General features: G+C 34.0%; 1 protein-coding gene across 1 annotated transcript in view; it reads left to right on the forward strand.

Annotated features, from left to right (window-relative positions):
- Nucleotides 1-578: 578 nt before the first annotated feature.
- Nucleotides 579-16,373, forward strand: part of tun (N-terminal glutamine amidase tungus) — a 28,911-nt gene continuing 13,116 nt past the window's right edge. The window contains exons 1-4 of the mRNA XM_035364116.2: nt 579-811; nt 905-1,004; nt 1,899-1,952; nt 13,330-13,481. Coding sequence (XP_035220007.1) covers nt 705-811; nt 905-1,004; nt 1,899-1,952; nt 13,330-13,481 — 413 coding nt within the window. The 5' untranslated portion in view covers nt 579-704. The remainder of the gene's footprint in view (nt 812-904; nt 1,005-1,898; nt 1,953-13,329; nt 13,482-16,373) is intronic.

Raw genomic sequence — 16,373 nt, forward strand, 5'->3', positions numbered from 1 at the left:
ATAATTCTCTTGCATCAAACTTATTTCTTTTGCAGATCATCAGAAATTTTAAAGTGGGGTATCATCATGAAGATATTGATATGTACAAAAGATTAATTAACATTCCAGACAGGCCTTTGAAATTCAGGTTCATAGAAAGATAGAAGAGAAAGTTCCTTTACACAAGAAATCATTCAGTTTATAAATAAATACTTTTGTGGTAAGATTAAATCATCTATGTGATACCACCCATAGGTAATGTATTGAAATATGAGGTTTTCTTATTTTTTCTAGCAGCGAAAGAAGGCTTTTATAGGATTTATTTCACTATAAAAAAATTACGGGGATTTCCTGCTTAGGGATTTTCTCTGAATGAGGGAGAGTTTATTTTATATCCTAAGCAAAGAATCCCTTCGGATAAAATGCTTTTTTTATTTTCTAATTCCTTCCCCTCTTTTACATAATATTCAGGCTTAATTTAATGGTAAAATGAGTTTGTTTCAATCATAAAGCTAGTTCAGCTGTATAAATGTACCAAAGGCTCCTATGTATCAAAATTTTCCCTTAGCAACAGATAAATTGAGTCTCATACGAATGAAAGACTAGTGTTTATGTGCACCAAGCTGAAGTGTTAGTTTTACTGTCATTTTAAGTTTTAATTTCAGAATTGTGTATGAATCTTTGCGTAACTATACGTATTTCATGAATTTTATTTGCGTTAAGCGATGTTTGCATTTAAAACTAAGCGGAAAACTGGTGACTTGGAAATGAATATTTTAAATGAACTGAGTTTACCTCCTTTAAAAGACTGCTGTTATACTTCTTGTTATTGGTAAGAGACATGACTGATATTGCAGTACAGTTTTAAAAAGTTGCACTTAAAATTTAGTTTTTATGGAAAAAAAAGTGTTGTTATCTTTTATAGTGAGGAAAACGTGTGGAAGATTTGTGATTACGTAAGAAACAATCAAAAACACCTCTTACCTGCTTGTTATGCTGTATTTATATCTAACAGGAATGAAAGTGTGAGTATTTCCATGTTCTTAAATGTCTTAAATTTTTTTTTAAATGAACTATTTTCATTTAGTAAATGTACAATGAAATGTATGTATACTACCAAAATGATAATTTGGCACATTTTTAGTCTCTTTTCCTGTATTTATTTGGTATTGAGATTTTGTTAATGTATCAAGTAGAAAATAAGATATATTAAAAATAAGACTGTTAATCAATGTTCTGAACAATACCTGCTTGATGTTTGACTAGTTATACTGATTAAAAATTTAATAATATCTTTTGTGTAGGGAATTTTTTGTTAATATTTTGTGTGCAATTATTGTGTGTCTTTGAGAATTTTGAAGCTGGAAGTTCCTATGCTGAGATGAGTAATGGTTTTTAGTATCACATGAATCAACTTTTCAGTACCAGCTTTTTTTTTTTTTTTTTTGGTAACTGATTAATATTTAAAGGGATTTCAGTATTTCTTCAGACTGTAATAATTAAAGAATTGTAAATCTAAATGAATTTGTGATTCTTATGGAAAAAAAAACAAAAAATGAGTAAACTGGTAATGAATACAGTCTATTGAATTAAAACAGTTAATTATAATTATAAAAATATCCATAATGTATTTTGAATAGGGAAAATATTGGTACTTAACCATTAGTTGGCAATTGCTGATACACCACTGATAATGTACTGAAGCATTTTGGTTATACGACATAACAACTGTCGTAATTTATTCTCATTGAACTTGCTAAAATGTACTGTATGTTTTACACTGCATTTTGTGTTGTTTAAAATGAACTTTGTGAAATAACTGTTGTTTAGATTATATAAAAAGATTTTATTTTTGTTACTGCATTTGATATATATTGTTATATGAAGTTATTTTTTTAATTCATGACTTATTTCAAAAGGTTCCTTTATGGTATCAGAAATCTGGGAAAGATGATAATAATCTAGCTGTTTGGGTAAGTATCGAAAATAGTTTTTATTTCTATATTTAAAATGATCAGTTTTGAAAATGCTTGTAATGTATTTTCTACAAAATGCTTTTGACTTTTCAGTCAAAGTTTTCTGACCTTGTGATCTGTGAAATGTATCATATCACATACACACACAAGTATGCTTTTTATGTATGTTGTCTGAGTATTACAGTTAAACTGCACCAGTGAGTGATAGTTTAAAAATAGCATATAATCTACATGATGAATACACGTGTTACTGTATGCTCAACTAATTCCGTAAAGCTACTACCCACTAGCAACTGAATAGTAAAGTTGCTGAACACTGATAGTTTGTCCTGTGTTTGATTCCAAGCAAACAAGTTGGTTGCATGGGTGTTTTCGTGGTTTTCCCTATCTGTAACATAGATATGAGCCAGCTTTAGAAAATCCTCCTCAAAGGCATCCCTCCTCGATGCAGGTAGCCAGCCCTTGAGTGCTTTGCCACAATCAGATAAACTAAACCATAGGAAAAACACAATAGCACCTGCAAAAAACTGCATTCATGATGGGTATTCAACAGCAATGTGGATAAAAAATGCTACAAGTAGTTTAAAAAGTTATAGAGCGATGATTATTTGTATGAGAAATCAAAGCAGAAAATAAATTCAGCATACTTTTAGGGAGGATCAGAAATCGGCACACAAAGTTTGTCCTTCCAGATTATGGGTGTCCAAATTAACGACTTTTGACTGTACTTTTCTTTTGTTAGTCCGGTGTAACAAAGCCTTTGCAAAAAAAAACTGATTTGAATTATGCAGGCACAGATTAATATTTCAGAAATAAATTACAAAGCCTAGGATACTAATTGTCAGAGAATGCCAGCTGATTTGCTCTCACAAGCAACAATTATGCAAAAGTATATTTTGCCTTGAATTATTAATAGGTTTCATTTATATGGCACACCAACTGTGTTGTTAGGACTTTGACGATTCTGGATTTTAGAAATTTCCAGGTTTTAGGTCATCAGTTTAAAGCCCACCAGCAGCCAAACTGTGGAAGTTCTAGACACTGGTAGTTCTCACCTGGGTTCAATACCTGGCAAACAGAATGGCTGCATAGATGTTTTCTTAGTTTTCTCCATGTGTAATGTGTATACAAGCCAGTTTCCCCTAAAAAATCCTCCACAAAATCATCCCTTCCCACAAGGAAACATATCTTCATATTGTACCGGGAACATATCTTTAGGTTTCTTTAGATGTCAAATCTACTATTTGTTTTACTCTATTATGAACGAAAATGGCCTATGAATCTTCTCTTCCTATATAAGTCATTGAATCACAGTCACAGTCATTGAATAAGTCCAACAGTAAACTTTTTTAACTAGAAGATCTTTTAGTATGCTTGACAAAAGTCATGCAGCAATAGTAGCACCAAGAAGCTCCAATCATGCAATGCTAGTCCCCCCCCCCACAGGGGGAAATTCCTGCTCTAGTCTCTATAAGTTTGAATGTACCTAGAACTTTCTTTATTAAAATTATCAAAATTTTCTTTATCTTTTATTTATAAAGAAAGGCTGCTGTCACATATACAAATTGGCTTTCATTATAAACTATACATAAAGAATACTTATCATTGACTTTTCCAAATTTGATCGATCATAGGACTTCACCTTTAGACAAAAAAAAAAAAAAAAAAAAAAAAAGCAAATCTTGCATTCATTTCAAAAATTCTTTCCTTGCATCTGCATCTACTTTCTGGTCTCAGCTGATGTTTGCTTTCCATAAACATTGTAAAATACGTTTGTGAATTAAAGTTATTACACAAACAATCCCCAAAGGATCAAAGATTTGTGGGCAGCAGCTAGAATAATTCTTTTTGTTATTTTCTCAGTACGCAAATTCTCAAAACTGGATATATTCACTTCAAGGGCACCTCTCATTTGTTCCAGATTAATCCAAGAACATTTATAAGGAATCAGTTCTATAAGATTTGGGTCCTTGTCTAAACATTAATTGTGACTGGATGACTGCTTTTCCTTTGCTGAAGCATCAAATACTGGTCGGATTCGTGTTGTACCGTTTTCTTTAACAACACACCTATGGGGGCAGATAGTGACGAGGCATATCTTTTTCACTCAATGGTACTTCCTCAATGATATCTTCTCTCAAGTAAATCTGAAGTACATTTCCATAGTCTTCTTACAAGCCATGAGCTTTCAATTTCTTCAATGTATAATTCAGTCTTTTAAGAGATAGGTCATAGTTGTCTGGAAGTAGACAGTGACCTTCAATCCATGGTAGACTTACCATAAAACATTCATTCTTGATTTTTACAGTATTGTTGCGTGCGTACGGGTTCGTTATGAAATGAATGCACAAGTCCGATGAAAAATGAACAAAACTTTTTATTATCACAACAAAAATGCTTAAATTTTCTCAAATTATCATGCAGTATTACAATATCTCACAGTAGTTATCTTTTAACTACTCAAATGTCCAATAGAACGCAATTCAAAACAGCTAAAGAACGCTAATCCGCGAATTCGCTACAATAAACAAGAGCAGTTTTCTAAACAACAACAAACTAAGCAACTACTACAAACTGAGATGTTTTCCTCCTTTTATAAGCTTTTAAAATCACGCGCTAGAATTTTCCAGTACTTTCTCGAAATCAAAAAGAGATATTTATTTATTTAATGCACGCGCTCTTGTATTTTCAATTTTCCGGCTTAGCTTTCTTTTAATATTCGTCACGCACTGCACTGCGCGAGAAATAAAACCATTTAATTTATAATTGAACTAACATTAGCTTTTTAAATACCAAATTCGTAACACTGCCTCCTTCCCAAGGACTGCACGTCCCGGGCAGTACAATCCCTGGACAGGAAGCCAAACTTACAACTGAGGCATAAATGCAACTGAGGCATAAACATTACATTACAATATCAAATAACATGAACAATAAATGTAATAGATAACTTAAACAACTCAAATGCTATCAAATACAAATCAAATGCAAAATACACATTTAAAAACAAAAAGGACCATGGTCTTATACTATTTACAATTATTTACATTACGTACTATGGCCATAGTAATGAGCTAACCTAGCAGGGTTGCCACGCTACCTGGAAAACCGGGAGAACCGGGAAAAGTCAGGGAATTCGAAAATTGACCAAAATATTCAGGGAAAAGTCAGGGAATTTAAGTATTTTTGTCAAAATCTGGAAAAGTCAGGGAAGTTCATACAACGATCTCGCCAAAAAAAGCGATTTTTGCGCCGACGTCGGAAGAGATAACTTTTTTGGCGAATTATGTATCACGTGAGTGTCATTCGGGTAGCTGGCATAGAGCCAATTTTCGCAGCTCCAATTTGATTGTCTTTTAGAAAGGTGAAGAAAGTACCTGTTCTCGTATAAAACAAAATGGGTTTAATCCTAGTATACGGTATCATGGAGGTTAGAATCAAAGAATGTGTATTGTAAAGAAGGAAAACCTCTCTGCAACAGGCTCCATTCCATCATAGGAGGAAACAGCTGTGCATGTCTGATATATCTGTCGCCAAAGCTCGAAACGGGTGTCGAAGTTCGAAGGTCACGTTATCAAGAGTTAATAAAATGAATATCGTTTAAAATTTCTTTAACCACTTGCGCTAAAAAGACGTGCCACGCACGTCAAGATGCTTTTGTCTCAAACCGCGAGCGACGTGAACATCACGTCGCACGCATTTTTGCGATAAGCATTTATCGCAAAAATGAAAATAACGTGGTGCACACGTCGCCTAACAACGACATTGTTTATTTCTCGAGTTACAGCTCTGGATTGCACTCGCAGATGCGGAGCGGCGTAAATGAGACACTTTACCGCTTAGCGCACGGCACTGCAATCGTGAAGTTTAGTCTTAGCGCAAGTGGTTAAACTCTAAAGGAAAAAAAATATTTTTTGGCGCAAGTAAATTAATTCATGGATTAGTTATTTTCAGGGAAAAAAAAAAAAAACTATGAAAATCCGTTTTTAAAATTATTGCGAAAAATCCAAGAAGAAACGTCCTTTGATAAAACGTTTCTTCTTGGATTTTTCACAATAATTTAAAAACGGATTTTCGTAGTTTTTTGTCAAAGAGCGTTTCTTCTTAACACGTGTTTCTCAATTTCCTGTACACATCGCGGAGAGGAAAATTCTGGCCGCCAGGTTCCGTCGCCAAATCCCTTGGCAAATTTTCCCTCCGCATTCTAGCGGCGTAATAGCATTTTACTTGTATGGAACCTTTTCTTCTTTACATAGACGTTCTTTGGTTAGAATAATAATGGGATTTGGCGACATCATGATGCGCAGTAAACGGGTCATTTTGGTCTTGGCGACAATTTTCAAAATCGTAAAGCCTTACCGTATACTAGAATTTTACCGCAAAATCTTTTTAAACCTTTTTTTTTTCTTTTTAATAAATACCTTGCCATTTTACAGTAAAATAAAAAAATAGTAATCAGTCATCTAGGCTAGCCATGTAACTATATTCGCTAAAATATCGTTGATTATTCTAATTCAAATAATAATTAGTAATTATCTTTATTTTTATGTTATTCATATAATTTAATGTTGCTTCTTCCCTCTAAATTTATTTATTATTAGTAAATAATATTTCCAAATTTCAGGAAATTTTCTCTGGCATAATCCTGAAATTAATTATAGCAGTATGATGACATACCATCACGAAATTTAATGCACATATTTTTTCCTTATGTATGCTGCGAAATAAATATAAAATACCTCAATTTATTAAAATAGATTTCTTTCTTTCGTTTAGCTGCAGAATGTCTGCAAAAAAAGCCTTATTTTATTCCAGATTGGGAAGATTCTAATCTCAATCTTCAGTGGAGAAAAAAACAACTATTATAATTATATTTGTGTTTTCAAGTGTTAATGTGCCTTTTAAGAACATACCTCACGCAAATTAAATTTACCTAAAATCTAGCCTAACTATTTAGCATTGCGTTGTGATTTATAAGGACCGGATTAGCCTCGTGTTGAACTGGTGATGATCATGAGTAATAATTAAATAAAACATACATTTGTTATCCAATGTATATATCTTAAATTTTATTAAGTTTCTTAAGTGGAAAACTAAACAAAATTATCAAACAAAGTATACCAAGAATAATTAAGAATAAATGTCTTCTGGGATTTATTGAATTAAGTGAATTTGCTACACAATACAAGTAATACCATAATTAATTTACCTCTTAGCACAGCCAATGTACATTACGCGGATAGACTGGAATTTTCTTGAAACACACCTGGAAAACCTGGAAAAGTCAGGGAATTTCATTCTCCTGTTTGAGTGGCAACCCTGACCTAGCCTGTCATAAAGGACGACTTTAGGATCAGAGTTCGAAGACTTAGGGATCTGAACTACAAGGTCATTCAGCCTGTTTAGCACTGTATACGGATCATCCGAACGTGACTGTAATTTAGGACTCGGTCCTTTTCGTTGAATCGGGTTCCACAACCACACCTTGTTTCCTTTGTTGGATGTATGTCTAGTAGCTCGCGTGTCGTATCTGGTCTTCACTTTCTCCGTCGCCAAGTTGACTCGCTTTCGTGCAGAATGGTGCATCCCCTCAAACCGGGCCTGGACATTTTGGATGTGTTCCTCAGGCGATGAAGGCGCATCCGTACGGCGAGCAAACAGGCGGTAACAAGGCAGACGAAGGTCTCGACCGAAGAGCTTCTGAGATGGAGAATAGCTGGTAGTCTTGCGTTTCTTTTCGATCCTAGCATGATTTCGGCGGCTTCCCGAGCTGGGTCTTTCGGACAAGGCGTCGGCATTTCCAAGTGAGGATCTCTTCTGAGGATGGATAGTCATGTTACCAGATGCTGAAAGTAGTTTGTTGTTTCTGAAGTCTAAGGAAAAATTGTATTTCCTTAAAAAGTCCAATCCGAGTATGCATGGATCTGTGATATCCGCCACATAAGCCGTATGATGGTAGGCGGCACTTCCAAACGTGATGTTTACGTTTAACTTCCCAGTTATGTCGATCTTATCACCAGACGCAGTCTGAAGGGTAACACAGGATGGCATCCAAATAAGTTTATCTTTAAACTGTTCAGCTAAATCTTTCCTAATGATGGTAACATTAGCTCCTGTGTCAATGATCATATCGCAAGGAACTCCATCGATATTCCCATTAATGGACATTCCGTTACTGTTGCCACTCACTGTATAAATTTTAAGCGCTTTAAAACAAGGTTTTTCATTATCTGGCAACCTCCGTTCCTTGATATGGTCATTAATTTGTTTCCTGCGTCGTTGCTCGGAAATGGTGTCAATTTTCGTACCCTGGGGTGTTCTGCAATGCTTTTGTACGTGGCCTTCAGGTCCACAGTTCCAGCATTTTAGAATTAGTTTCTTTTCACTTATGTTCCGTCTCAAGCCACTGACTTGTCTGGTAAAATCATCTGCTTTATATTCCGTACCCTGGGGTGTTCTGCAATTCCGTCTTAGGTGACCTTCACTACCACATCTCCAACACCTTAGAGCCACTTTCTTCTCCCTCCTACTCCGTATCAAATCGTCGACTTGTCTGGCTAAATCATCTAAACGAGCCATCAGTTGATCCACTGGCTCATGGACTCGCACAGCTCTAACTGGGTAGCGATCTCTATTAGTTGCTTGCTGGGCTGCCTCGAACTTCATGGCGTACAACAGAGCGCTTTTTATGTCCTTTACATCTGCCATTCGAAGATCTTTCTGTATTTCAGGATCCCGGATGCCGTCGATGAAATATTGCAGCGACGGGATTTCTCTTGTTTCTGTCGGGCACTCCGAAAAGGCGAGGTGGGACAGCCTTTCAACATCCGTGGCGAGCTCCTGAAGTGTTTCGGTAGGCTTCTGTTGACGAGATTTTCATTGGAGCCTGCTGTAGTCTTTTAAACACTTCTCTCCAAAGCGCAGCTCCAAGGCGCCGGACAGAGCTTCAAAATCTAACCTTTTGTTTTCGGGAAGAGTCTGAAGGATATCCGCTGCGTCGGCTCTTAAAGAAGCGGCGAGATGACAGGCCTTAGTTTGGGAATCCCATCCATTCGCATCCGCCACTATAGAAAATTGTGTTTTATACACTTGCCAGGAGGTCTTCCCATCATAAGTGGATAACTTCAGAGAGGGACGAGCAGGCATGTGTAAAAATTTAAAACCATCACTATTGTTCCCTGCCGTCGCTACGAATTTTTTAAAAAATATCCACTTCTTTGGCTACTGCAAAAACCCTATCATCAATTTGTTGTTCGATTTGGTGTTGGATGGCACAAACTCTTCCTTCTATATGTTCTTTTACAGAAGAAACTCTTTCTTCTATTTCTTCTTTCACCGAAGAAACTCTTTCTTCAATTTGATCTTTTACAGAAGAAACTTTTTCTTCAATTTGTCCAACTTTATTTTCAACTGTGTCAATTCTGCCTTCCATAGCTTCAAATTTATTTTCTATTATGCAGGTAATTTCTCTTTTCATTTCTTCTTGACCAGCTTGAACGGCTTTCATTTCGTCCTTAACGGATTCCTGGCCCAATTTCATTTCTTCCTTAACGGATTCCTGGCCCAATTTCATTTCTTCTTTAAATGAGGCAAAGGCTGATATTAAATGCCTTAATTGCTCTTCCATCACTCTTGTTATTGGCATTCAAATCCCACTTCTGACACCAGAAATTGTTGCGTGCGTACGGGTTCGTTATGAAGTGAATGCACAAGTCCGATGAAAAATGAACAAAACTTTTTATTATCACAACAAAAATGCTTAAATTTTCTCAAATTATCATGCAGTATTACAATATCTCACAGTAGTTATCTTTTAACTACTCAAATGTCCAATAGAACGCAATTCAAAACAGCTAAAGAACGCTAATCCGCGAATTCACTACAATCAACAAGAGCAGTTTTCTAAACAACAACAAACTAAGCAACTACTACAAACTGAGATGTTTTCCTCCTTTTATAAGCTTTTAAAATCACGCGCTAGAATTTTCCAGTACTTTCTCGAAATCAAAAAGAGATATTTATTTATTTAATGCACGCGCTCTTGTATTTTCAATTTTCCGGCTTAGCTTTCTTTTTATATTCGTCACGCGCTGCACTGCGCGAGAAATAAAACCATTTAATTTATAATTGAACTAACATTAGCTTTTTAAATACCAAATTCGTAACAGTATTTTAAAAATGGGACTTGAAATCTTCTTCAAATTCTAATTTTGTTTTGCTTTCTGACAAAGTCTCTGACACCTAAGCTATCTATGTCCATAAATCTGTTATACAAGCATTTTTATTTAGCAATGAAATTAAAGATGCACCCTCACTGGACAGCACTGCTGAGACACGACCTATAATCATCCACCCTTATTTTGTTTTAATGGCTGCAAGGCCATTGGGTAGAACTTTATAACTGCCAGTCATCAACTTCCCTGTTATGTCAGCTCCAATTAAAATTTCAGTAGGTCCACATTCCTGATCACCAGGATAAATGCCCGAGTCTGCAAATTCTTTTAAACGCACTTCTGATGCTACTGGTGGCATGATATCACATATTACAGGTTGGCTTAGGGCTTCAAAATGACAGTTATATGTACCCTTCATATTTGATAAATATACCATAAACACATCATATTTATACAATTTAGTATTACTTCCTCGTACAGTGAGTGTTGAAGGTGTTAATTTTTTATGGCTTTGTAAACCATCTGTTTAGCTATGTTACTCAAAATGTAAGACCTCTGAGAAGCAGAACCAATAATGGCTTGAGCTTTCCACTTTTTACCATTGCATAGCCGAATCCAATTCGATTTTACCATTGCATAGCCGAAATTTTACCATTGCATAGCCGAATCCAATTCCATTGCATCTTAAAATCATAGTTAATGCTTGTAACATTACATTAGGTGCACTTGATACACTGGCAGGTGCCCGATCTCTCTCTAAATCAGTTTTCATAGACTCTGTTTCATTTTTTACTGTAACTATATTTCTGAACAGAAGTACACGGTGTCTTTTCCAACATAGTAAACAAATCAATTTCTAATTACGTTTCATTATTTGATGTCCAGAACTCAGGCAGAGAAAACAACAATGCCGTTTCCTAATAATAGTTTCTTGCTCATTTAGAGGTACCGTATATACTCACGTATAAGGTGACACCCCCCCCCCCCGGACTTTTGAGAAAAACAAATTTGTCACATGAGCGGCACCACTGCCGATAAAACAGCATACCAATATACTTGATAAAATAACACTCATGCTTTAGCAAATTTTTGTTTATTTCCATTTTAGCACATGATAAAAACATTAAAATATGTACAAAATTTTCAAAGAATTTCATTTGAATCCTTTAAAATGTATGTCAGCCTCCCTGGGATCACAGAAAGTGTTGTTGTTTAACTTTCTGTATACTTTTATATTCCTTCTGAACCATGCGGTTAAAACATATCCTAAATCAAAAGCGAAGGTTTCCCTAAATCTGCATCTGCTTTTTTGGATCATACGTTATGAAACTAATCAACTGTTAGGGTGTCGTCCATCCAACCATTTCTCTGGGCGCGAACAAGAGCACCTGTCAGAAATGCTTCTTTTTTTGGTAACATTTTTTGCTTGAAAATAATCATGAGAGGGAACTTCCATGAGCCAACTTTCCAGTTGCTAAACAGTTAAGAACTACAGTCAAATGTCGTTAATTCGGACACCCATAATTCGGAATGATCTATAATCCGGACCTCAAAACTAAAAACTTTCTGCGCATGTGCCGCGTTGACACATGCACATAGGCATTTACGCGTGCGCGTAAGACCTTTTACGACTGCGCATATGAGTGTGCGCAAGTGCAGAATACGTTTTCGCGTGCGCATTTTATGTATAATGGACGTATAAGCTAAAATTATCTATTTCAGTTAATGTTGATGATTGTGTTGTTCCTTAATTTTCGAATTGGATTCGGCTTATTATTTTTTGCAGACTGTAAGAGCAATTTTATAAAAGTAAGCTTAAACTTTCGATTATATCAAATAGAATTTCCGATATATATTTGTTAATATGTAAAGGATCTAAAGCGAAAGTATGTTTTGAAATCCGAAATCTGTTTATCAATTTCACGCTGCTCGGCGGGGGGATTGCCGCCGCGGGCGCGTAATGAATTGGAAGTTGATCTGTCAGCACTATCCTTATCTTCAGCGCAGATGTTTTTATTTTATTTGGCTTATAATTCCTTACCAAATGTAGTATTTCATCTCGATATGCTCCGTCTTTGATATGATTTAAAACAAGTTCCTCGTCATTATAATTCGCTTTCGATACGAAGAAAGTGACAGAGGTTATTGAAAATGAAAAAATTTCGATTGACAAATTAGTCGGTGTTCTAGACACAGCAATTATAGGACTTGAACAGCGGAACTTTGTAACTGAACAAGAAATTATGTCTGTTTAATAGAATTAAAGAGAAAGTATTATCACATGAAACGAAGCAAAACTTAAACAACTTACATTGAAAGAAATGTTTAATAAAGTAAACAAATAAATATTAAGCTTTTTCTTTTTGCAAATTTTGATACCCTTTAGATCATAATTGTTCTTTATTTCATAAATTACGGTTTCATATTTTTAATTTTAGAATTTCTGCATGCCATCCATAACGATTCATGAATCTCATGCACTAATGTTGTGATGCATGAAAAGAGTACAGCAGCAAATTTTTCATTTTTTACGAGTTTCATGACTCGCAAATGAAGCCGCCGCACACAATGAATTGGAAGTTGATCTGTCAGCGCTATCCTTATCTTCAGGGCAGATGTTTTTATTTTATTTGGCTTATAATTCCTTACTAAATGTAGTATTTCATCTCGATGTACTCCATCTTTGATATGATTTAAATCAAATTCCTCGTCATTATAATTCGCTTCCAATAGTGAAGAAAGTGACACAGAGGTTATTGAAAACGAAAAATATTTCAATTGACAAATTAGTCGCTATTCTCGACATAGCAATTATAGGACTTGAACAGCGGAACTTTGTAACTGAACAAGAAAAATATGTCTGTTTATAGAATTAAAGAGAAAGTATTATCACATGAAACGAAGCAAAACTTAAACAACTTACATTGAAAGAAATGTTTAATAAAGTAAACAAATAAATATTAAGCTTTTTTTTTTTTTTGTAAATTTTGATACCCTTTAGATCATAATTGTTCTTTATTTCATAAATAACGGTTTCATATTTTTAATTTTATAATTTCTGCATGCCATCTTACCAGATTTAAACTGATGATCTATAATCCAGAAAAATCGATAATCCGGAATCGCCGAAGTCCCGACGAGTCCGGATTATCGACTTTTGACTGTATTTTAAAAGTATTTTGTACTTTTTTTATCTCTAGGATTATCACGTTATCTTCTTATATGGTCCTGGAAATAACACTGGATCATTCGTTTATGACTTAGACAGTATTTTACCTTTTCCTTGTGAACTTGAAAAATATGCTCCTTTAACTTTCAAATCGGATAGTTCATTAGAGCTTTGCTATCACAGGTAAGATCTATACCTAAACATCTCATGTTGAACTTTGAATTTTTTGTTTATGTATTTTCTTGCTTTAAAGGGTTATTGGCATATATGTATTAATTATTTAGGTTGATCTTTGGATTATGGTAACTTGACAATTTTTTGGCGAAAATTTGGCGACCAACTCTGCTACAGCAGCCCTCTGTTTTTTTTTTTCGCCGCCATTTTGTCTTCACGAAGTAAAGACATGTTTCTTTTCTTTTTATTTACTCAACAATTTTTCCAACAATCTACTAGCTGAATTACACTTATGCTAGAAATTTTATGGAACAAAACTGCTTAATCATGACAAATATTAACTGCAAAATTGGAAAAAAGTGCAGAATCGCAAACTCCTTGCTGCGTTTTTAAAATCGCACGTACACAGTAACCATGTATACGTCGACTTATTTTTACTTAAAAAAAATATCCCAGAATTGCACAAAAATGGCATTGCGCACACTCTTGACTTTATCCATCTAAACTGCTATTTTCTCATAAATTACAAAAATTTGCACGAAATTGCAGAAAAATTTTGTGAATCTTTAAACTCGGTAAAAAGCACATATATGAAATTACCTGATCGCGAAAAATTATATACCCTATCCAAGGATGAACATTTCCACGTATAATACAAATAAAATATCCAAAAACTTTTACCTCTAAATTATCTATTATAAACGTCACCAACGAATTCATAACAAAACATTAAAAATGGTTACAAATACTTAGTGTCAAATATTTAAATTATTTCCATGCACGTTTACTTCCACTCAAACGTATACCAAATTGCTACAAACATATAATTCACAAAATAACTATCATTTAATTAAAATATAATTAAACCATGTACACGTCGACTTATTTTTACTTAAAAAAAATCCCAGAATTGCACAAAAATGGCATTTGCGCACACTCTTCTCTATATCCATATACACTGCTTTTTTCTCATAAATTAGAAAAATTTCACGAAAATGCAAGATAATTTTGTGAATCTTTAAATACGGTAAAAAGGACGTATATGAAATTACCTGATCGCGAAAAAGTATATACCCTTTCCAAAGATGAACATTTGCACGTATAAAATAAATAAAATATCCAAAAACTTTTACCTCTAAATTATCTATTATAAACGTCACCAACGAATCTATAACAAAACATTAAAAATGTTCCAAATACTTAAATTCTTTCCATGCACATTTACTTCTACTCAAACGTATTCCAAAATACTAAAAACATATAACTCTCAAAATCACGATCATTAAATTAAAATATAATTAAATTGTAAAACACTACTTAAAATATAAATAAGCACATACATTAAATTAATAAAAATTAGCTTACAATCCTAATTACTTTAAACTAAATCATTGCTAATAACAATTTTCCAATAATACCATATTAATTTATTTACTCCTTACATTTAGAACAATGCATAAAAATAATATCCTCAAATAATTAAAAATACTAACTTACCTAATCTTCTACAGAATCTTGAGTGCATGGCGGATCACAAAATGTCCATTTTCACCAGATTTCTTGCACCGCCATTCAAACTTATCTGTAATATCCTTCCTTTCACACAATCTCATTTCATACCCACATGTTGGACATTATCCGCAATTAAGTAATTCTTTTCAATTACACATAAACGCAATAAAAATTTCGGATTTACTTTATATAGGGCCATGGGGTCCAAATATTAAACAACACTGTTTCACAGAACATAGAATGAAACTAATGCTGTACAGCAGATATTTTTACAAATTTACCCCCTTTTCCGATTAAAGAACAGTGATTCGTCCATTAATGTCACATGACATATCTTGTGATCTCTCATTTCCCTCACACAAAATAATGCATAATCGGAACTGAGTACTTCTCACATTATTCCCAAAGTCCTAGGTAGTAACCTTTATCGCCTCCAAAATGTCGCCAAACTACCTGTTACCATATTCCAAAGATCAGCCATTATTTAATATTATTTTAGTATTTAAATCTTTGTAACTGTGGTTTGTCGAAGTTATTAAACTACCTAAAATATAAATCACGAATGAAAAGTAGAGTTATTTGTTTCAATATTTGTTTTTTAGCAAAAAAATGATATAAACTGAAAAACATGAAATATGTATATTTGTAAAATGTGTGTGTATTTTGTGATTCGTGTTGTTGCACCCATAAACAATGCACACTTATAATATAGAAGATAAATGATTCCTTTCTGAAATTTTGTAAAACTAAGAGTTTTATTAGCAACTGTTACTCTCTCCCTCAGCATGAATTTTGTCAGCCTGTGGTAAATGTATTCCAAGGGGTACCTGAAATGGTCTCCGAGGGTATACGGAAAAAATAAAAATGCAAATTTGGCTCAGAGGGTATACGGAAAAAATAAAAATCTGATGGATTGATTGAACATGAGACAAAAGATAAGTGGTGGTATTAACTGCCATTTCTAATCCAAATTATATTATTATGGAAATTCAAAATAATTAAATTGAATCTGAAATACAGAGTGTTTACTCATTTTTAAAATGATTTCAGGGCTATTCAATTAATGTTTAAATTGTAAAGAGCATTTTCATAAATATTTGATTTAAGAGTGTTTTTTGGAGGCATCGGGATTTCCATGATAGAAGAGCTCTTTGTAAAATTTCTAGGGGGTATTGATTTCCATTACTCTCCTACTGCTTCCATCAATCACGATGAGTTTGCTCTTAGAAAGAGCTCTTTCAAGAAGCCAAAGGTATAATAATCCATGGGTGAAACACCAGGGGATTATGCAGGAATACATTGAGAAGTTATATAAATCTTCATTTTACCAAGGAATGCACATTTCAAAGTATGACTTGTTTTTTACCTTGATGAAATTTTACTTTTTGA

Source organism: Stegodyphus dumicola, chromosome 6 (assembly GCF_044657685.1).
Source record: "Stegodyphus dumicola isolate Sdum_Otavi_A_Nest chromosome 6, ASM4465768v1".
NCBI lineage: Eukaryota > Metazoa > Arthropoda > Arachnida > Araneae > Eresidae > Stegodyphus > Stegodyphus dumicola.